Here is a 23,738-nt window from a genome sequence, read left to right on the forward strand (position 1 = left end):
GCCTCACAGATCTCCTCAGTAATCTGAGTAAAGCAGAAAGAAATGGGCCTCTTGGGCAGCATCCTGCATGAGTGGAGAAGCGAGATGCTCAGTTACATGATCACTCTTCCTGCCATAGCAGAAATCACAGGTCACTTTGTTCTCTCCTGGCACTGAGTCAACCTGTGTTGGAGGAGGAGGAACACAGACAAAGTGAAACTGTTCCTTTTACCCTCTTTGATGTATGTATTCTTGGAATTATTTTCCCATGGTCAGTAGAATCTTTCCCATTGGACTCCCAGATTCCTAAAGGTACTCTCATCTCTGGGTGACTGTCAAAATCAATTTTCTTTGGGGCTGATGACAGTAGAGAACTGCTAGTCTGAAATCTGCTGATGTCACTCCAGAAAAGAATTTCTTATGATCAAAAAGCTCAAAGAGACCTGTTAATGATTAGTGGAGGAAATTGGAACAACATAAGAGTAGAAAATGAGTCAAGATCTTGAGGTCCAAGTCAGACAGTGTAGATTTTAATGTACTGAAAAAGAAAGTTACTAGAGTATTTTTCTCAAGAATATCATTCTTTGAAGTAGACTGTTTCAAAAATCAGAAAAGTTCATATGTGGAAAGTGGGTTGCAGGTGTGCAAAAGTGAAAGCAGGATGATCAGAAGGCTGTTGCCGTTAGTCTAGGTGGAGAAAAAACAGCCAGCATTAGATTAATGATAGTGAAGACTGAGGAAGGAGAACAGATTGATTTTTCTTTGGGGATAGAATTTATAGGTATGATGATCAATTGAATAATTGCTCAATCCTATATTTTATTATCCAGTTATTCTTATAATGATAAAAATGATAGTGTTATTATTATGATATATTCCTATTGATTAATCACTTGAGGAAAAAATCAACTTTTTAAGCAAACATTTATAGATGAAGTCATTGTACTAAATATATTTGGATCCATTTCTGCATGTGACAGTGGCTTTCAGGTGTGGGGATCAAAGCGAAATAAAAGAATTTTACATTATGAAGAGGCTCTTCAATTTAGAAAGCAAAGAAAATAGAATGGATGTGCTGGAAAAAAGGGTAAGATTATTGTTAACTTCTTCGTGTCTTGCTTTTTCTATTCTAAGATATCTCTTCTCAACATAGCATTAATTGAAGCTAGAATCAGAGCTTGAACTCATACCTGCAGTAATTTAAAAAATTCTTCTTTTTCTCTGTAAGATAAATGTGACTTAGCACAAAGAGTACCCCATTTAGCAGTAGAATATTCGGATTTAAAACTTGTCTCTGCCTAACACCTCTTACAGGGCTCATATTCTCTCCTTTTGGCAGTAGATGATAGCCTCCTTCATGTCTAAAATATCTAGCAAATTTATGAGTAAGAGACATACTAGAGAGAAAATTCTGTTCAAGTGAACCTCAAATAAAACCAGAGAAAAAGATTCAAAAAGCACAATCTTAACTGAATATGCATATATCATGGTGATTTTTCTTAACATCCTTTAGAAATTATTTTAGATTTGTGTTTAACTTTAAGCCTCTTTATTTTCCTCTCCTCTAAAAGAAGTTATGAAACTCTGATTATGAATATTTCCTTCCTAACTCATTTTATTGACATTATCAATCTTTTCTTTATCAAAGCAGTTGCTTTTCATTGTAGTGAATAAACAAAGTACGCTGTTCATAGTTCAGCCCAATCTACTATAAATTGGTTGAGAGAGTCAAAGAAGAGGCCTTTGGACTGTGAACTTCACGCACTTGGTTTAAGCCCAGATTTTCTTAGAGCAGGAGCTGATCATGAAGACTGTGAAAGGCTTCTGTGTGCTTTTCTTGCTGCATCTGTGTTTCTTTGACTCTGGAAGGACTGGGAAAGTACTTGTATGGCCCATGGATTTTAGTCATTGGATTAATTTGAAAATTATTCTGGAAGAACTCCATCTTCGTGGGCACGAAATAACCATCCTGGTACCTTCACCAAGCCTTATGATGGATGATACCAAGCTTCCCTTTAATGTAGAAATCCTTCAACTTTCAGTAACTAAAGAAACTGTAATAGAAGAGCTCAATGCCCTTCTATATACAATGATTTTTGAACTGCCGAGACTTTCATGGTGGGACACGCTACCAAAACTGGCAGAAATTAACGAGAGTTTTTTAAGGACGCTCAAAAGAGTATGTGACAGTGCTATCACAAATACGGAGTTACTCAGCAGGCTACGGGCAGCTAAGTTTGATATCTGTGTTGCTGATCCTTTAAGCTTTTGTGGGGAGCTCTTGGCTGAGCTTCTCAATATTCCATTTATATACTCTTTTCGGTTTTCTGAGGGGAATGTCATTGAGAGAGTGTGTGCTGGGCTTCCCTCTCCTTCTTCTTATGTTCCTGGCAGCACGACAGGACTGACAGACAACATGACTTTTGTACAGAGGCTGGAGAATTGGTTATTTTACACAATGAATGATATGATGTTTTTATATTTTCTATTTCCGGAATGGGATGACTATTATAGCAAGGTTTTAGGTAAGAAAAATCTGCTTGCAATACAGATTCTTATTTCACATGTAAAATGTAAATATTTATCTGAGTATATAAAAACTTTAAAACGGTATTTTTAAGTGAGGACCCAAATTCCTGTGCATCCTGGAGTAGCGAAATTGTGACTCAACAGTGTCTTACCTATTGTAAGTGGAAAAAAATGATCCTTTTGTGTTTGTTTTAGATGATTGAGTACTTGCAACATATCAGAGAAGGAATACTCTTTATACATAAAACCTGCTTGCTGCTACTAATTTTTTTGAGTATCTGGAAAACCCGCATCTAACAGTGTGTTTCATTTCCAACAACTTGGACTCTTTCTCTTTTACTTCTTTTACTTCTTTTACTTCTCGTTTACTTCTTTTATACACCCTGTTTTCTTTCTGATTAACTTGCTATTTCTTAGGCTTTCTGTTTGCATCCTACCTAGGCTTAGTTGCATGGTTGCAGGGCTTGTCATATGGTGAGCACAAAACTAGAAAATAAATATATCTTGATTTCCTCTGCTCTTGTCTCCCAAAGAGGAAAAGAAATGGAAGATTTTTCTGTGAACGACCTTGTTTCCTGATTTTTTAACTTATCTCACCTTTTGTTGTTCTTGTTCTAATCAAAAATGCAATAAATGTGAACTAATGAGCTTTAACCTCAAGTGTAATGTGTCTTACTATTTCAGCAAGTCTGTTTATTCCTTCTTTTTTCCTTTTGCATGATTGAATTTTTTATTTAAAAATATGTGCATATAATTATCTTAAGAATTATTTTGCATAAGATATTATTTATCTTGAGTAAGCAGTACCCTGATTACATTATTGAGAGGGTTTTTTTGAGATATAATTGACATGTAACATTACATTAATTTCAGGTGTACAACATAGTAATTTGATACTTGCATATGTTGTGAAATAATCACTGCAATAAGTCTAGTTAACGTTCATCAACACAGAGTTACAATGTTTTTTTCTTGATATGAGAACTTTTAAGATCGACTTTCTTAGCCACTTTCAAGTAGTCACCATGCTGTACCTTACATCCCCAGGACTTACCGATTTTAGAACTGAAAGTTTGTATCTTTTGAACAACTTCATCTATTGTGCCCAGACTCCAACCCCTACATCCGGCAACCACCAATCTCTTCTCTGTATCTGCCAATTTGGGTGGCTTATATTATTTTATTTAGATTTCACACATAAGTGATATCATGCAGTAATTGTCTTTCTCTTTCTTATTTACTGTACTTACCATAATTCCATCAAGGTTCATCCATATTGAGGCAAATGGCAGGATTTCCCTTTTTATCATGGCTGAATAACATTCCATTATATATATAACCATATTTTCTTTATCCATTCATCTATTGACGTACACTTTGGTTGTTTCCTTGTCTTGGTTATTGTAAATAATGCTGCAATGAATATGAGAGTGCAGAAAATTCTTCAGGATAGTGATTTCCTTTTCTTTGGATATATACTCAGAAATGGAATTGCTGGGTCATATGGTAGTTCTATTCTTAATTTTATGAGGAAGTTCCATACTGTTTTCCACAGTTTTTGTACTAATTTTCATTCCAACCAACAGTGCACAAAGTTTTCTTTTTCTTCTCATTCTACTCATCGTTTGTTATATTTTGTCTTTTTTGCTGATAGCCATCCTAACAGGTGTGATATGATACCTCATTGCGGTTTTGGTTTGCTTTTCACTGATGATTAATAACTTTGAGCATCTTTTCATGTACTTGTTGGTCATTTGAATATCTTCTTTGGATAAATACCTATTCAGGTTTTTTCCTCATTTTTCACTTGGTCTTTTGCTGTTGAGTTGTATGAGTTTCTAATATATTTTGAATATTAACTACTTATCAGATATATGGTTTGCAAATATTATCTCCCATTTCTTAAGATGTCTTTTCATTTTGTTGATCACTTCTTTTGCTATGCAGAAGGTTTTTAGTTTGAGGTAGTCATGCTTATTGATTTTTATTTTTGTTTCTTCTGCTTTATGCAACATATCCAAATAATTATTGTCAAGAGCAACATCAAGAAGACTTTTCTCTATGTTTTCTTCTAGGAATTTTACAGGTTCAAGACTTACATTTAAGTCTTTAATCTATTTTGAATTAATTTTTGTGAGTGGAGTAAGATTGGTGTCTAGTTTCATTCTTTTGCATGTGAATATCTAATTTTCCCAACACTACTTACTGAAGAGACTATGTTTTTCCCATTGAGTATTCTTGGTTCACTTGTGAATTATTACTTAACTGTATATACATGCATTTACTTGGGGGCTCTGGATTCTGTTCCATTGGACTGTGTCTGTTTTTATGCCTGTATCATATGGTTTTGATTACTATAGTGTTATAATATAGTTGAGATCAGGAAGTGTGATTCCTGCAGCTTTATTCCTCTTTCTCAGTATGGCTCTGGCAATTCAGAGTCTTTGTGGTTTCCTATGAATTTTAGGATTATTTTCCTTGCTACTATTTAACACAAGTATCTCTAATACTTTATCATTACTAAAGTTTAAGTGCATTCCTAAAAAGTATTAAAGAGTCAGCCCTGATGGCCTAGTGGTTAAAGCTGACTGCACTGTGCTTCGCTGGCCCAGGTTCAGTTCCTGGCTTGGAACCACACCACCCCTCTGTACTAGCCATGCTATGGTGGCGGCTCACAAGGAAGAACTAGAAGGTCTTGCAACTAGAACATACAACTATGTACTGGGGCTTTAGGGAGGAAAAAAAAAAGAGGAAGACTGTCAATGGATGTTAGCTCAGGGCAAATGTCCCCCATAAAGAAAATAAATAAATCAAACTTCCCTTTATACTTGTGATCTCTTATTTTAAAAGAAGAAGCATCCTATTTCCTTTTTTCTGGTATCTGTTCTAAATTTTTTATGAGAAATTATTTCCTCACCAACTCACAAAAAATATGAGTGTTTATAATGAAGTATGCTGCCTACCAAGATCCCAGATGTTAAGGGAGGCATATGACCTAATCAATGCCAAAACATTGCATTGAGACTTTTTCTGGATTTTCTGTGACAGAAGCAGGTGCTTATTTCTTCTAGACTTGACCCTAAAAAAAAGTGGGCAGAAATTGCTGCACCTATCACTTATCCATGGTCAGAGTTCAAGCAGCAAAGGAAAAACTGAGAAAAGATAACTTAGAATTTCATCTTGGAGACATTTTCTGAGTCAAGGATTAGGCTGTGACTCTTCTCCCACTGGATCTAAATTGTCTATTTACTTCTGATTCCTGCAGTTTCATAGTGTCTTTGGGAAACTCTTACATAGTGAAGCATTAGTGATAGGATATGAATCTGTCTCTGAGTCTTTCTTCACTCTTAGGACTCTAGAATATTCTTTCTGGGAATATATCAATAATCTGGGACAAATTAAGTCTTGATAAATAGAAGGAAAACATTTATTTTAACTCTCATAAATTTAAAAGTGCTTTTAGCTATAGATTGTCATTTGGCTATTCAGAATTTAGGATCTTCATTTTATAATGTGCTCTAGTATATTTTCCAAATTTTTAAAAATACAACTCATAGCTCTTATAGAATCAGAAAGTGAAATATGTCATAGAAAAATTCAAATCATCCAGGAGGAAATCAGTAAGATTGCAAATCTAGTTCAAAAAATATTTGGAGGAACTACTTATAAACATTTTGGGGAAAAACAGTAATGTTCAGGTTATACTACTAGGCAGACACAATATTGATTAATGTCTTATAGGGCCATAAAATCATTATTTGGGGAGCGATCTTTTCTACCAGACAGAAATATTCAAGTTGACACTTAATATCATTGTATTTAGACTCAAAAGTTCATGGTAAATCAGTAATAAATAAGGGGGGAAAACACAGGCACATTCTCCTAAAGAATTAAGTAATCCTTCATTCGTTATTCCACTATAACCCAGTATGCTATCAAAAGAGCATGCTGTAGTTTATTTTGACTTCCAAATTTGGAACATTTTCTCATAATCTCTATGCAAATCCATTATTTTTCACTCTTCTTGGACTATATTGTCTTCATTTCAATAAGGTGCATTAAACATACTAGATTATTATCTGAGGAGAGATTTAACAGGATAAATATATTATCTTGTTATAAACGAGAGTGAATAAACTATATGACTCTGTAATTCTACTCTTAGGTATATGTCGAAGATAAGTGAAAATATATGTATACACAAATATGTACGTGCATGCTCATAGGAGCATTATTCATAGTGGCCAAGAAATGGATGCGACCCAAATGTTCATTAACTGATGAATGGCTAAACAAAATGAAGTGTATCCATACAAAGAAATATTATTCAGCAATAAAAAGTAACGAAGTACTGGGGCTGGCCCAGAGGCATAAAAGTTAAGCTCGACCATGCTGCTTCTGCAGCCCTGAATTCACTGGCTCGGATCCTGGATGCAGACCTACACTCTGCTTATCATGCCATGCTGTAGCAGGCATCCCACATATAAAATGGGGGAAGATGGGCACAGATGTCAGCTCAGGGCCAATCTTCCTCGGCAAAAAGAGGAGGATCAGTGGAGGATAGGATAGGAGTAGCTCAGGACTAATCTTTCTCAAAAAAAAAAACACCAATAAAAACTAATGAATTACTGATATTTATTACAACACAGATGAACTTTAAAAATCTTGTTCTAAGTGAAAGAAGGTAGCACATAAGACCATATAGTGTATAATTTCATTTATAAGAAATGAAATAAGATTATGTTGGAATAGGCAAATAGAAAAATAAAGTAGATTGCTGCTTGTCAGGTGCTGGGAAGAGGGAGAAATGGAGAATGACTGTCAATGGATATGGGATTTCTTCTGGGAGTAATAAAAATTATCTAATATTAAATAGTAATGATGGTTGCACTACTTCACCAATATACTAAAAACTACTAAACTGTGTATTTCAAAGGAAGATGTGTGTGGTATGTAAATTATATCTTAATAAATTCCCATCAAAATGAAGAGGGAGTGAAGCATCACACAAAGAGAACAAGATTATACTCATTGCTGGCACCTATAAGACACCAAAATGGGATATGTTCTGCATATAAAACTGGGAATTGAATGTCATTGTCATTACCTGATTCAAACTCATAAAGTATTGATATTTGCTTGTGATGTCTTATACAGATAAAATGTGCTGGTCAGTTCAAAATCCCTCATATTTTCTGATCAAACCCTTAGTGCATTTAGAGGGCGACCTGGTGGTGCGGCGGTTAAGTTGCACGAGCTGCTTCTGCAGCCCTGGGTTTGCCAGTTGTGATCCTGGGTGCGGACATACCTACTGCTTGCCAAGCCATGCTGTGGCAAGTGTCCTAATCAAATAGAGGAAGATGGGCATGGACCTTAGCTAAGGGCAAGTCTTCCTCAGCAAAAAGAGGAGGATTGGTAGTAGATGTTAGCTTAGGGCTAATCTTCCTCAAAAAATCCCTCAAACTTTAGTGTGTTTAGAACATCAAGGAGCATATACAAAAAGTCTAAATATGGGAAACTATGTAGTAGTTATGTTTTCATATATCGGTAGCACTGAATGGATATTTCGAACGACACCAAACGTCTGGGTAAGCTTTCTTACATCACAATAACTAAAAGGAATTTAAAAAAGAGGCTCTGTCTCCAAACTAAGGGAAAAAGATTTAATTCAGAGTCACTAATTTGAGTTCTTTTACTGTTAATGTTTAATGGCTACCACTTCACTTGAAAGGTACCCGTTTTGTACTGTGTGCCAACTAAAAATGTCAGAATAGCAAATATTTTGCCCCCAGATTGTTATGCAGTGCTATATCTTCACCAAAGAGGACAAAGTCTTGTGAAACAGGAACTTTCATTTTGTATAGCAAAGGAAATAATCACCTTTCAAAAATTTATTAAAAGGTTTCCTGGTAGGATGAAATTAATTATGGAAGCAGATTTGAAAATATTAGAAAAAGATGGGAAAATTACAAAAGTCATTTTTCAAAGATATCAAAAGGCTTTCAGAGGAACAAGGGTGAGATAAATTGGAATTGGAGAAGAGGAGGAGGCAAGACCACAGGGAGGTGAGGATCACTGCCTGAGGTTCCTGTTACTGCTGGGAGCATTTGCCAATTCTGAGCAGGGTCTAGGGTTCAGGCTTAGCTCAAGCAGAGAGACTGTACTGTCAGCAGGTTTTTGCCTTGTTCTGGACTGAAATCCTTGTTTGGTTATTCATAATCTGACTATGGTATACTCTTGGTTGAGGGGAGACCAATGGATTTCACATGGGTTACATAGGTCCAATATTGGTTCTTTAAGGATTTTTCTTAGAAAATTGGATGGTAAAATATTTTTCATTTACTGTATCTTTGCTTTTCCACTGTCACCCTTCATTTTTCCTCAGGAAAACCTACCACAATATGTGAGATTATGAGGAAAGCTGAAATGTGGTTGATTCGAACTTCCTGGGAATTTGAATTTCCTTACCCTTATTTACCTCACTTTGAATTTGTTGGAGGACTACACTGCAAGCCTGCAAAGCCCCTCCCGAAGGTAATTAAATGTCTTCATGTTTTCTTCCTTGAGTATTTCTCTTTTGGAATGATTTCTTTTTTATTATTTATAATGTCTAGCCATTAAAGTGAAAACGTGGAGACAGGAATTAATGGACTTCATCCTCTTAGACTATTATACTATTATAGGTAACTTGTAACATTATCCTGGCAATCATTAGTGATGTTCATCAAGTATATTTGATAGCAATGAAATCCCTAGCCCTGAGTTAGTGGAATCATGAAGTATTCACCGGGCAACGACTATGAGCTAAAGTGTCATGGAGCACTTCCAGGCCGAACACTTAATTATCAAGTCCAGAGACTCCAGAATTCTCTTTTCCTTTGTTATGTCAACAGACTGTGTTCCAAATATTGGCTACTCTGCCAACGTGAATTCTGGCTTAAAGAATATATGTAGGAACTGCTGCTCAATAGATGGAATTATAGCATAAGAAAGAAAGAAACTGGGGTTTTAATCCACTGAGATTTTGTAGATGCATGTTATGTAGCATCACCTCATCATAGAAATGTACAATAGTGAGAAAATTATAATAATTTGAAATGTATCCAACAGAGATATGATGGTCTATCAAAAAAAATTTGGCAGAAGTTCAATAATGATGAACTGTTTGATTTGAATAGAGAAATTAGATTAGAGAGATAATGGTGGGGTGGGTTAAGAAAAACCAAATGGGTAATACTAAGTATTTACTCCAAATTTAAGGTCAATGAAGGATCAATGTGTGATTTTTAAGCAGTAATGTGATACAGCTTACCATTTCATAAATCTTGGCTATTGAATTTTTTATAATGGAGCAGGATTTAGAGCAGGGAAATGAGATAATACAGTTGCAACAGTTCCTGCAAGAGATTACAGAGATCAAAGTACAGTATGTTAGTGATTGTGAGCAGAAGTGCAGAGATTTAAGAGGTATTTATAAAGAAAGTCAATAGTATTTGTTGATTGGCTGGAGGTGGAGGTTAAGGGAGAGACTTCAAGAGTGAATGCTTGGCTTTTTGTTTCTTTGTATGTCTTTATTGTTTCCTTGTAATGGAATTTAATTTTGACAAGTTAAATAACACTGGAAATCCATTCTATATATTTTTAAACCATTGCTTCTGCTCAGAATGTAGTCACTTAAATATTCTGAGCCTTCTTCATATTATTTCATACTTTTTGGATAAAAGATCTATGCACTGTAAAGATTCAATTCTAAAAACATACAAGTCAACAATTGGGACAGTGTAAGACTTACTTATATGCATAGTTGATATATTTTAATAATTCAAATATATTTGGAACCCTCCTATTGTATTATTGATCCAATAGCACCCTTATATGTATTTGTACATTTATGTATTTATTTGTTTTACCAACAGTGTGTCATGAAGTATCGATCTGATGTTTTTTTTAATGACCTTTAAGAATACTCAGAAAGGGTCAGAATTGTATAGTATTTACCATGGAATCTTATTTCCCCTGTCTCCTCCCGCCAAACCACAGTAGGGCCTTGGGGACACTACAAAAACACAATCACAATCTTTATTCAAATAATGCACAGGCTCTCGTGCTCATGAAAAAATTGATTCCTGCATCTATGATGGCAGTAAGGATTCTCTAATATAGCCAATTCTTTCACGACATTTAAGTTTTTGAATAGTTCATGTTAAATTTTGGTATCAGAATATTTCAGGATTTTCAATGATATTCCTAATTATAAAAATCTGATTAAGAACACTAAATCTACATGTTAGGTACAACCTCAAGAGGCAAAGTGAATGTGCAAAGTAACCCATAGTGAGGGTGAAAATTAAAATAATCATGAGGTTTGAGGCTTTATTAGACAGATACATGATGGGAGGACCTGCTAAAACTTGAATCTTTCCACAAACAATAAACATATTTGTCTGCTGTGTTGGAGCTAGTGTACGTACAATGGCAAATGACTAATACTTGGAAGCCCTTTTGTTCATTGCATTTGTGCCTTACTCTCTATGCAGTAAATTAGTCTGGATCATTTGTTTAGACTCAGCTGTCCATAGCTTCTGCTTCCTTTGAGTCAAAACCCTACCAATAATCAGGAGGCTATGTCAGAGTAATATCAATTTAAACATGAAAAGAATAAAACAGTATACAAGGCCTATCTTTGGAACAGGTTTTTTTCTTTTTAAACTTTAACCTCATCTACAGAAGCTGGAAGGAAAGAGCCACACTAACCCATGTCTATGTGTTCTTATCACACTCAGTAAAGTAATCTCCCAGTAAATGTGACCCAATCAGGGTTCTGAAGAAAGACTCAAACAGACCTTAATCTCTTCCTTCTAAGGAAGAAATAGGAAAAGGTTGAGAGGAGGAGGGAAAAATTGCCCTCTTATTACATGATAAAAAATGTCAATTTAATTTTGAATGCTAAAACATATGCTTGTGGAAATATGGAATTTATGTATTGTTTTTGTTTGCTTTGTTTGAACCTCAAGTCCTCAGAATGTGTTAATCATAATCTCAACTCACATCATTCCATAATCAGGCCATGTTATTACATATTTCCTTTATCCTCTTCTCTGCCATTACCCGACAACCAGTAGACACCTAGTCAAGTGCTCATAATATTCGTGCTTTCATTCCTATTTACACAGATATCTGGATCTTTGAACAACATATAGCATTGATTTGAATTTAATTATGTAAATGGAGTTATGCTATAATTCACATTTTCTTTCATTTATTACTTTGTTTTTTAATATGTGTCCAAGTTTCTATTTCTAAATATATTTCATTCATTCTGACAGTTGTGGAGAATTTTGGTGTATGTATTTACCATATTTTGTTTATTTATTTCACAAAGGACAATTAGTTGTCTCCAGCTCTATCCTACAACAAAGAATATTGTGAAGAAAAATTTGAAACATGTTCCTTATGGACCTTTGCATAAATTTGTGTTATATATCTAACAGTGGGATTGTAGGGTCATGGGGGTAGATGCATGCTTTATTTCATTGTGCACTTACTCTCATTGAAAATCTGTACAAATATAGTTTAACCAGGAATGCTTAAATGATGCCATCTTCCACATCGTCTCTAGCCCTCGATAGTATTCTATTTTCTAATATGTGTCAGTTTCATAAAGGTAAAGTTGTATCATATCATTGTATTTTTTGGTAATCTAAATTAACAGCAAAGTTCAACATCTTTTCAGAAACTTACCAGTTATTCTCATTTTCTCCCTGTTAAACTCATATACTTAGTATATTGTTCTTTTGGATAATCTCTCTTTTTTTTTTTTTTTTTGCCAAGTGATATAAATTTTTTCCATAATCTAGAATATCTGGGGTTTAATCCTTGTTTAAGCTATTGGAAATATCTTCCTCTGTGAATTCATATATCTGTTAACATTTTCCATGATTTCCTTCTTTAAACACAAAATACTAAATTTGATGCAATCAAATCTATCCTTTTCTACCTTACGGTTTGTAATTTCCAGTCTCATTTAACATATTTTCTCATTTCTGATTATAAAGCTATTCTTTTATATTTTATTTTAAAAGTTATAATATTTTACTTTAATATGGATTCATTTAATCCACTTAAATTTCATAATAATGTATAGTATGAGGTAAGGATTCACTTTTCTTTTTTATCTAGGTAGCGAATATATTTTTATAGTACCATCTAATAGTAAATAATCTACTCATTGTGAATTTTTCTTTCTTCTTGTATCAATGACTTGTGATACCACCTTTATATAAGGCAAGCTTTTACATACTTGTGCTTCTTTTTCTGGTCTCACTGTTTTGTTCTGTTGTTCACTTTGTCTGTTAGGAGGCTAGTTGCACACATTTTGTATTACATATTATTATCTGGTTTAAGAAACTCCCAATATTTCCTTTTCTTTTTCAAAAAGTTAATTAATTATTTATAAAAAGAGTGTTCTATATAAATTTAAAAATATTTGTCAATTTCTCAAGAAAATTATATCATAATTGAAAATTAATTTAAAGAGATTGATAGCTTTTACATATTAAATCAATCCATCTATAACCACAATGTGATGGTTAATTTTATGTGTCAACTTGCATGGGCTATGTACCCAGACATTTAGTCAAAAATTTCTGAATGTTCCTCCAAAGTTATTTTTGGATTAGATTAACATTCAAATAATGGACTCTGAGTAAAGCAAATGGCTTTGGATTATGTGCATGAGCCTCACTCAGTTAGAGGAAAGCATGAATAAAACAAAAGACTTACCTCTGCCAAGTAAAAGCAAAGTCTGACAGCAGAAGGCCTTCACACTTGAACAACATTGGCTCTTCTCTGGATCTCCAGCCTGATGGCCTAAGCTGCAGATTTTGGAATTGCCAGGCTCCATAATCTCATGATCCAATTCCTTAAAATAAATCTGTCTCTACAGATAGATAGATAGATAGATAGATAGATAGATAGATAGATTGATATACATACATAGATACAGATACACATCTTATTCGTTCTGCTTCTCTGGAGAACACTAATACAATACATCTATCTATTAGGGTCTTTTTCTATCTCATTTACTAGAATTTGAAACTTCTTTCAATAAAAGCACATGAATTACTACTCTTAAACAGTTTATATTTTCAATTACAATAGTGAAAAATGATTCATTTTAAAAGTTCAGGTTGGTTATTGCTGTTGTGAAGAAATATTAGTGATTTTTGTGTGAAAATTATGAATCTGATTAACTATTATTTATAGTGGTTTGCATATTGCTTATTTTCACTTCACCAATATTGTCATGTACATGTTTACAAAATTTATATCTTCTCCTTTAAATCCTCACACATTTTTTTCTTGTCTTATTTGGCTGGTTTATTTTGGTTAGTACTTAATCATAGAGTGTAAAGATTTCTTTTTACTTCAACATGATTAAATATGCTGTTTTTATTTTTAATGAAAAGCTGTACATTTCCATATTACTGTTCTCTACAGAGCATGCATTACAGGTGTTTCTATATTACCTATTTGGTCAGAAAGTTATATGGCTACCTCATTCCTAAATGTGTTTGCGGAAGCTTATATAAAGTACAAATGGAACCAAAATAAAAGAAAATTTAAAAAACAGTAAAACAAAGTAAATAAACCATTAGCATGCCATTATGCTGACTGAAGGACAATCTTCAAGGTATCCAAGACTAAATATGAAGTGAAGTACCAGAGCTATTTGTTTTAGGGAAAGAGTCAAATCTTCCTCCTTTGGAGCATTGTGGAGAGGATCTTGGAAGGCAGTAGAGAGCATTAAATGTGGTCATTGGCTTTGCAATCTACAAGCTTAGTTTAGAAATTTGGTTCTGCCACCTAATGCTGTGTAGCCTTGAACAAAGTACTTAATCTCTCTGAGACAGCTTTCTCATCTGCATATGTATACATATCTCTTCCGATCATCATATACTTAAGCTAAATTAGACCTGTAAAGAGCTGAGCACCTTGCAGAAGATAGCAAGTAATCAAAAATTTGTTAAAACAAACACACACACAAACACATCTCAGAAATGTTTAGAACAATTCAGATGGAAACCTACAATTTAAATCATTCTAATGTTCCTAATAACCAGTGATTTCGGGTTATATTTCATACTGTAAAATGGTTTATGTATGAAAAGTCAGAACTGTTTTAATAATTCAGACACATTGAGAAATGTATGTGACTGTTTTATTCTTCAAACTCTAGACTTTCATATTACAAAGACTGTTTTCTTTACAGGAGTTAGAAGAGTTTGTCCAGAGTTCAGGCAAAGATGGAGTTGTGATATTTACTCTGGGGTCAATGATCCAAAACCTCACAGAAGAAAAGTCTAACATGATTGCATCAGCCCTCGCCCAGATTCCACAGAAGGTCTGACAGTCTTATTTTTTTGAAGGATAGCTATTTTAAAGTCCATGAAAGTCTCGTTGAAAGTGTACTTTACAAATGTAGAAAAAGCTATTGGTACTGTTATTGTCAATTTAACTGAGCCTTAAAGAAGTATTAAATGTTAGAAGAGGTTAGCTACAAACATGTGACTGCTTTCTTGCTTTAAAACTGGCATTAATTTCAGGAAAGTATTTTGCTGTACTTATTTTAAATAATGAACTAAAACTAAATCATTCACTGGTCTTAAACAATCTGTCAACTTTATGGGTAGGTTTTAAGTCTTCCAGGTAAGCTAATCCTGTTTTGTGGTGTTTCTTTGTTTTTTAAATCTGAGGCATGCATATCAGGTACAACTAACATAAAGGAAAAGATATTCAAAAACACGACCTCAATTCACAAGGTCCCTTGGGACTATATTTCCTTATAATTTATGGTTTTGGATCAGACCCAGGTTGCACCTGGAGCTGACAGCTGCGATTCCTGGAGTACTTCTAAATAATGATTCTTCTATTTAAACAGTTAAAATTGTTAGTAATATAGTAAAAGATTTGTGCAGTTCACTCTATGATGTTACTACAGAATGTGATGTTATTTATTAACATCATTCTGGATTATAATTGAGTAATTTTGTTCTTATACTGCCAGGAATACTTTTCCTTTCTAGCTTTAGATAAAATAGACAAATAAAAGTCATATTAAGTTCTAAATGATCATAACAATACTTGTATTTATAACCAAATTTCTTTGAAAAGTCGTTTGTGGCAGCAGTATACATTTAAATATTTAATCAAAATGATCATGCTAAAAATATTTCATTAAAATAAAATGCTTAACAGTGGCATCAGGAGGGTGTAGAAAACACCAAGGATGTGCCTTTTAACCTAAAACAACTGTACTGGCAGAAACTGTCTGAAGTCACCATACCAGAACTCTGAAGTCCATCACAGCACTCACAACTTCCAGGGAAAGCTTGGCTGGTACATAGTGATTAATAAAAATTGGTCAATTTCAGTCTTTAGCAGAGCAGCAGCTTCAAATCCTCCATCTTCCAGACCCCTGTCAGGTAAAATGCCTGTATTCCCGCTACAACTCTGTACAGCCAGAGTTGGCAATAATGACCATATCCTACAAACATTGGGCTTCTGTATTCTAATTCTTGACTGCTGGCTTAATCACCGAGGAAGAGACATGGAAGTTGGCCACAATTGTTTCAACTCTCACTAGAAAAAGAAGTTTCAGGAGATTTGAAGGAGCAACACTTTCTCTTTTTTTTCATTTATCCATTTTCTCCACTTGGAAGAAATAGTCCACTTTAAAGCATCTGCACATACATTGGAATTTATAAAACCATGTCCATATCTAGGGAGAGATACAGCCAGGCTCAGAAAAGATTTGAGCAGATTTAAAGTTTCACGTCAGCTTGATTCTTGGCAAACAGACACCGTTAGACAACCAAAAAAAAAAAAGGAAAACCACAAGGAAAGAGGAGAATCTGAATTGCAGGGTTAATATATTATGAGAATCAAATATCCAGTTCTCTAAAAAAATCACAAGGCATGCAAAGATATATGAAAGTATGGCTCATTCAAAGGATCAAAATAAATTGAGAGAAAGTATCCCTGAGGAAGCTTAGAGGTTGAAATTACTAGACAAAAACTTTAGAACAATTGTCTTAAGGATTATCAAAGAAATAAAGGAAGATACTGATAAAGAGAAGACACAATAAAAGATAAAAATGAAAATATGAATAAAGAGAAAGAAATTATAAAAAGAACAAAAGAAATCTGGAGCTGAGGAGTACCATAGCTGAGACAAAAAATTCATCTCAGGGACTGAAAAGCAGATAGGAATAGGCAGAAGACAGAACTGGCAAACTTGAAGAAAGGATGATTGACATTATTGAGTCAGAGGAACAGGAAGAAAAATCATTGAAGAAAAGTGAACAAAGCCTAAGAGACTTGTGAGACATCATCAAGTGGAGAAAAATATATACTATGGCAGTCCCAGAAAGAGAAAAATGGAGCAAAATTATATTTGAAGTAATAAAGGATACAACTTTCCTAAATTTAAAGGGAGAAATGAATCTAAAAGTCCAAGATGATTAACAAACTTTAAGCAGGATAAACTCAGGGACCCTCAACAGGACACATTGTATTCAAGCTGTGGAAGAGCAAAGACAATGAGAGAATCTTGAAAACAGCAAGAGAGAAACCATTCATCACATAAATGATATTCAATAAGACGATCAGCCAATTGCTCATCAGAAACCTTGGAGGCCAGAAGGCAGTAGGATGGTAGTCACAAAGTGCTGAAACAAAAAAATTCTCAACTGAGAATCTTATATCATGGAAGACTTTCCTCAAAAGTGAAGCATAAATTAAAACATTCCCAGGTAAACAAAAGTTGGAGAGATCATTAGCACTAGACCTGCCTTGCAAGAAATGAAAAAAGGAGTCTTTCAGGTTGGAATTAAAGGCTGCTAGACTGTAACACTAAAACATAAGAACTAAAGATCTATAGTAAAGGTAACTACACAGCCAATTATAAAAAGTAATATTATTGCACTTTTGGAAGTAACTCTATGTTTTTACTTTCTCACTGATTGAAAAGAAAAAGGCATAAAAACCATTATTAATTGGCATTATTAGGAACACAATGTATAAATATGTAATTTGTGACATCATTAACAGAAGGAGGGATGGCGATAAAAGGAGTAGAGTTTTTGTTTCCTACTGAAGTTAAGAACCAGAGGGTCAAAGAATAAATCACAAGGACAATTGAAAAATACTTTAAAATCAATGAAAACGGAACAGACTGAAACTGATGAGATGCAGTGAAAGTAGTTCTCAGAGGGCAATTTATAGCTGGAAAGGAAGAAAGATATAAAATCAACTACCTAATTTATATCTTGAAGAACTAGAAAAAGAAGGCAAAATAAATCCAAAGCAAGCAGAAAGAAGGAAATAATGAAGACTAGAGAAAAGACAAATAAAACACACAATAGGAAAACAATAGAGAAAATTAATGAAACCAAAAGTTAGTTCTTGGAAAAGATCAACAAAATTATCAAACCTTTAGACCGAATGGCAAAGAAAAAAAAGTGGATGTAAATGACTAAAATCAGTAGAACATGGAGAGAACACTGCTCACTTTACAGAGATTAAAGGGATTATAAGGAGGATATGATGAACAATTGTACTCCAAACAATTAGACAACCTAGAGAAATAGATACGTTCCTTCAAACAGATAAGATTTGTAATCTGATTGGCAAAGAAATAGAACATTTCAACAGACCTACAACAAAATAAGGGATTGAATTACAAAGAAAAATCTCTCAACAAGGAAATGTCCTGAATCAGATAGTTTCACTGGTAAATTGTATTAAACATTTAAACAAGAATTAAAGAATTAAACTAACCCTTTCGAAAGTCTTCCAAAAACTTGTAGGAGAGGGAGCATTTCCTAAATTTTTCTGTGAGGCCCCATTTACCCTGATACAGATGCCAGATAAGGGCTTCACAAGAAAAAGAAATTACAGTACAAGCTCCTTTGTAAATATAGATGTAAAAAACGTCAACAAAATATTAGCACATCAAATCCAACATAATATTGAAAGGAGCATCCACCATAATAAAATGCAATTTATCCCAGGAGTTCAAGAGTGGTTCAACATATGAAATTAGTGTAACATGTTACATTAATAGAATGAAGTAAAAAAGAAAAATGATCATTTCCACTTACACACAAAAACAGCATTTGACGAAATCCAATATTCTTTCTTGATAAGACTAGAAATAGAGGGAAAATTCCTCAATGTGATAAATGATATTTTTGTAAAACCCACACCTAAATTTTACTCTGTGGTGGAAACCTAAAGCTTTCCTCCTAAGGTAAGGAACAACACAATAATGTCTGTTTTTACTGTTGCTATTTAGCATTGGCCCAGAAATTCTAGCTCATGATATTACACAAGAAAAAGAAATAAAAGCCATCCAAACTAGAAAAGAAAAGCTAAACCTTTTTCTATTTGAAGATATCATAAGACTATATCGAGAAAATTTCCAAGAATCCACAAAATGCTATCAGAACCAGTAACCAAATTCAACAAAGTTGCAAGATACAAGATCCACACACAAAAATCAGTTGTGCTTATATACACCATCAATGAACAATCTGAACATGAAATTAAGAAAGCAATTCCATTTAAAAGAGCAACTAGATGAATTAAATGCTTAAGAATAAATCTAAACAAGAAGGTGAAATATTTGTATGTTGAAAATTACAAAATAATATTACTGCATGAAATTAAAGAAGACCTAAATAAATGAAAAGCCATCACATGTTCATGGATAGGAATACTTAACATGGATAAGATGTCAACACTGAACAAAGAAATCTTCAGACTCAATACAATGCCTATGAAAAATACAACAGAATTTTTGCAGAAATGGAAAATATATTCCTCAACATCATATGGAACTGCAAGAGCCACAAATAGAGAAAAAATAATCTTGAAAATGAATAAATTTAGATGATTCACATTTTCTAACTTTGAAATTGACTATGAAACTACAAAAAGTTATACAGTGTAGTGCTGGCACACAAACAGATATATAAACCAAAGAAATACAAGACAGAGTTAGAAATCAACCCTCACACATGTAGTCAGTTGATTTTCAACAAAGATTTAAGACGATTCAATGGAGAAAGAACAATCTCTTCAAAGTAGTGCTGGCTAAATCTTGATAGCCACATGCAAAAGAATGAAATTGGACCCTTAGTTTATACTAGATACGAAAATTAACTCAAAATGAGCCAAAGACCTAAACTGTAGACGTAAAACTATGAAACTGTCAAAAGAAAGTATTAGAGAAAATCTTTCTCACATTGAGTTTGGCTATTATTTCACAGATAATGACACCAAAAGCACAGGCAAGAAAAGAAAAAGTAGATAAACTGGACTTCAACTACTTGAGAATGTATGTGCATCAAAAGATCCTATTAAGATAGCAAAACAGAATGCCTACAGATTGGTAAAAATATTTGCAAATCATGTGTCTGATAAGGGATTAATGTCCACAATACATAAATAACTCCTGTAACTCAACAAAACAACAAAAACCCAGTTAAAAAATTAGAATGAACTTGAATAGACATATGTTCATAGAAGATATACAAATGGCCAATAAGTCTATAAAGAGATACTCAACATCATTAATCATTAGGGAAATACAAATCAAAAGCTCAATGAGATACCACTCCACACTCATTAGGATGATTATTATGAAAAAATAGAAAATAACAAGTGTGAGAAGGATGTGGAGAAATTGGAACTGTTATGCATTGCTGGTAGGAGTGAAAAATGATGCAGCCACTGTGGAAAACAGTTTTGCAGTTCCTCAAAATGTTACAGCATAGAACTACCTTATGACCCAATAGCACCAATTTTAGCTATATATCCAAAAGAATTGAAAGCATGAACTTGAATAGGTTTTTCAACACAATAGTCATAACAACATCATTCACGATAACCAAATGAATGGATAAACAAAATGTAGTAAGTCCACACAATGCAATATTATTAAGTCTTAAAAAGGAAGGAAATTCGAATACATCGTAACATGGATGAACCATGAGGACACAATGCTGGTTGAAATAAACCAGTCAGAACAAGACAAATACTGTATGATTTCACTTTTATGAGGTACCTGGAGTAATCACATTCTTAGAGACAGAAAGTGAAATAGACGTCATCAGGGACTGGAGAGTAGGGCAAGAGGGAGTTACTGTTTAATTAAGCAGTGTTTAAGTGTGGCATGATGAAAACTGTGGAGGTGTAGATAGTGGTGATAGTTACACAACATTGTGGATATAATTAATGCCACCAAATTAATTAATGCCACCAAATTATATACCTGCAATAGGTTAATATAATAAATATTGTTATGCATATTTTACCATAATAAAAAAGACAATTGCCCCTTCTAGTTACTGCCAAATAAGAAAAGCTCAAAACACGAAAAAATTCTTAAAGTGAATTTAAGTAACATCCCTTCCCTTTGCTTCATAAAACTCCATTTAAAAATTCCCTTTACCAGGGGCTGGCCCCGTGGCCGAGTGGTTAAGTTCACACGCTCTACTGCAGGCGGCCCAGTGTTTCGTTGGTTCGAATCCTGGGCGCGGACATGGCACTGCTCATCAGACCACGCTGAGGCAGCATCCCACATGCCACAACTAGAAGGACCCACAACGAAATATACAACTATGTACCGGGAGGCTTTGGGGAGAAAAAGGAGAAAAATAAAATTAAAAAAAAAAAAAAATTCCCTTTACCAGAATGGCCTAGTAATACCAATATATAATTATTTCAGATACAGATTGTTTTGTTTTTCTCATCTACCAAATGAGAAGTGTCCTGTTGATGGCAGCCTATCTGTTAGGACTATTGCAAGCATTTGAAGGATAGTTCCAGTTTCAAGGGTTTAGAAACACCATTACTTAATCACTTAGGACCTGAGTTTGCTCATTTTTTATCTGGAAGCATTGAACTAGATTGATCCTAAGACCTGAATAACGTGATTCTGAAAATCTAATAAAGGCATTTTTCTTAACAGGTTCTGTGGAGATACACAGGAAAGAAACCGGATACATTAGGACCCAACACACGGCTATATGACTGGATTCCACAGAATGATCTTCTTGGTAAGATCAAAGAGAAGCAAAACTAAACAAAGTTGAATGAGGGATAATCTGAATGATTACTCAACAACAAGTATATACAACAAATTTTGATTCAAAACAAGCAAAAAAACCCCACTTCATGTCTTCTTTACGTTTTTTCTGAAGTTTCTTAAAGAAACAATTTTCCATGATACTTGCTAAGGACTGTAAGGCACACTTTGCTGAAGACCATCACTGTGTGGACTTTTGCAGTGAGACAGAGAGACTGGACTCAGCTCTGAGAACAAAAAGGAAAAGTAGGGATTTTATAGCCAAGGAACAGAGTAGCAGGGTGGTTGGGGAGGGGTGGGGGTGTCACTGGATGGAAAATTACACTTGGGAAACCTCAAGGGCATGGGGAGACCCTGGCTAAACTGACCTACCCAGATTCTTGCTGAAGGCAGGTCAGGGTGATCAGACATCACCTGTGGTGTGCTGATGGATTATGAAACTGATCAGATATAAATGGTGACCAGATATTGAGTCTGGGAGAGTCTTACTAAACTGACTTAGCTGGATTCTTGCTAAAATTAGACAATGCAGAGACAACATACAGAAGCCCAAAATTCAGGGTCTAGTTGAAAAGAAAGTTCAGAAGAGCCTGACTAGAGTTTGGTCAAGGAGAGTCTTTGTCAGGTTTCAACATAAATATGGAAGTTATAATTCTCCCATTTATGACACAATCTCTCCATCCTCAGAATCAGAGTCAACACACCTTTAAATCAGGGTCTCATTAACTTTGACATAGAATATTGCAGTATCTCCTGAGTCTCTGTATCCGTTTTCAACAACCTCTCTTCTCTCTTCCCCGCTATAACTATTTGAAAATAAAATTCTGGTAATTCTATTCACCATTTCTAACATTATAGATGGCTCCACATTACTATAAAGTCAAGTGAAAAATCTCATTATCTTAAACAGACTGCTTTATGAACTTGCCCTACCTTTCTAGCCTGTTATGCCAACATTCTCCCATTGAAACCCTGCACATCCTACTTCCCCATGCACACACGAGTTTCATTTTTTCAATCTTTCCATTGTTTTTGTTGATGTATTCCTTAGCCCCCAAATTTTTGACCTGGCAACTATTCTCCATCATTTAAACTCCACAGAAGTCTTCTCAGAGGTATATGGAATGGATTAATTGCTGGAATAACTAATTGCTACCTTCTTTAGAGTTTATAGGAATTTATATATGGCCTCATAGCACAGAATTGTAGAGAAGATGTTGCCTAATTGAATCAATTTTTTTACACATAAGATGATTTTCTGTTTCTGAAACTATCTCAAATTAGAATAATGGCATATTTTTTTCCTGTTAGGTCATCCCAAAACCAGAGCTTTTATCACTCACTGTGGAACAAATGGAATCTATGAAGCTATTTACCACGGGGTACCAATGGTGGGAATTCCCGTATTCAGTGATCAGTTTGGCAATATTGCTCGTGTGAAGGCCAAAGGGGCAGCTGTTGAAGTAGATTTGCATGCGATGACCACTTCCGATCTGCTTAACGCTTTGAAGGCAGTTGTTAACAACCCTTCGTGAGTATAGAATATATTCTTTACTGACAAGCATCTAGGGTTTTAAAAGCAGTAAATTGTTTTATTCACTTTTAAATTGGTTACTTTTAAATAACCCCCAGCACATAATTAATATCAAATACAATTATCTTATACCACTCAAATTCTATGGTGGCATTTTGATTCACCTACAGTTAATGGGTAATAGATTACAACCTCAAAGAAACACTAAGTCAATGTAAAGAAAATAAGCTTGTTAAAGAGATACAAATCTTTATTTTTATTTACAATAATTATTGTTAATTTCTCACAAATTGCAGATATTACTATTATAAAGAATTTAGGTAATATAGCAAAAAATAGAGAAACAAAAATTACAAATCACTGAACTCCCCTCATGCAGCTCTAATTACAAATAGAGCTGTATTACTTCAGACATTCTCTTTTGCTAATTTATAAAGGATAAAGAAAAAGAGAAATTATTTTATAAAGTTGCATCCTGCTAGTTTTTAACAAAAACAATATTCTACATTGAAATATTTTAATTTAGAACAAGAGAAATAA

The 23,738-nt window shown here is 34.1% G+C and overlaps 1 protein-coding gene across 2 annotated transcripts in view; it reads left to right on the forward strand.

Annotated features, from left to right (window-relative positions):
• The first annotated feature begins 489 nt into the window (after nucleotides 1-489).
• LOC106826098 (UDP-glucuronosyltransferase 2C1-like) overlaps nucleotides 490-23,738 on the forward strand; it is a 29,969-nt gene continuing 6,720 nt past the window's right edge. Inside the window, exons 1-6 of one of the 2 annotated variants that reach the window (XM_044766097.2) lie at nucleotides 490-760; nucleotides 960-1,066; nucleotides 8,894-9,042; nucleotides 14,783-14,914; nucleotides 21,548-21,635; nucleotides 22,976-23,195. In XM_044766097.2, coding sequence (XP_044622032.2) covers nucleotides 8,920-9,042; nucleotides 14,783-14,914; nucleotides 21,548-21,635; nucleotides 22,976-23,195 — 563 coding nt within the window. In that variant the 5' untranslated portion in view covers nucleotides 490-760; nucleotides 960-1,066; nucleotides 8,894-8,919. Of the gene's footprint in view, nucleotides 761-959; nucleotides 1,067-1,701; nucleotides 2,505-8,893; nucleotides 9,043-14,782; nucleotides 14,915-21,547; nucleotides 21,636-22,975; nucleotides 23,196-23,738 lie in introns of those variants that run through there. The other variant, XM_044766095.2, reaches the window with a different exon arrangement.

The sequence above is a fragment of the Equus asinus genome, chromosome 3 (assembly GCF_041296235.1).
Source record: "Equus asinus isolate D_3611 breed Donkey chromosome 3, EquAss-T2T_v2, whole genome shotgun sequence".
NCBI classification, from domain to species: domain Eukaryota; kingdom Metazoa; phylum Chordata; class Mammalia; order Perissodactyla; family Equidae; genus Equus; species Equus asinus.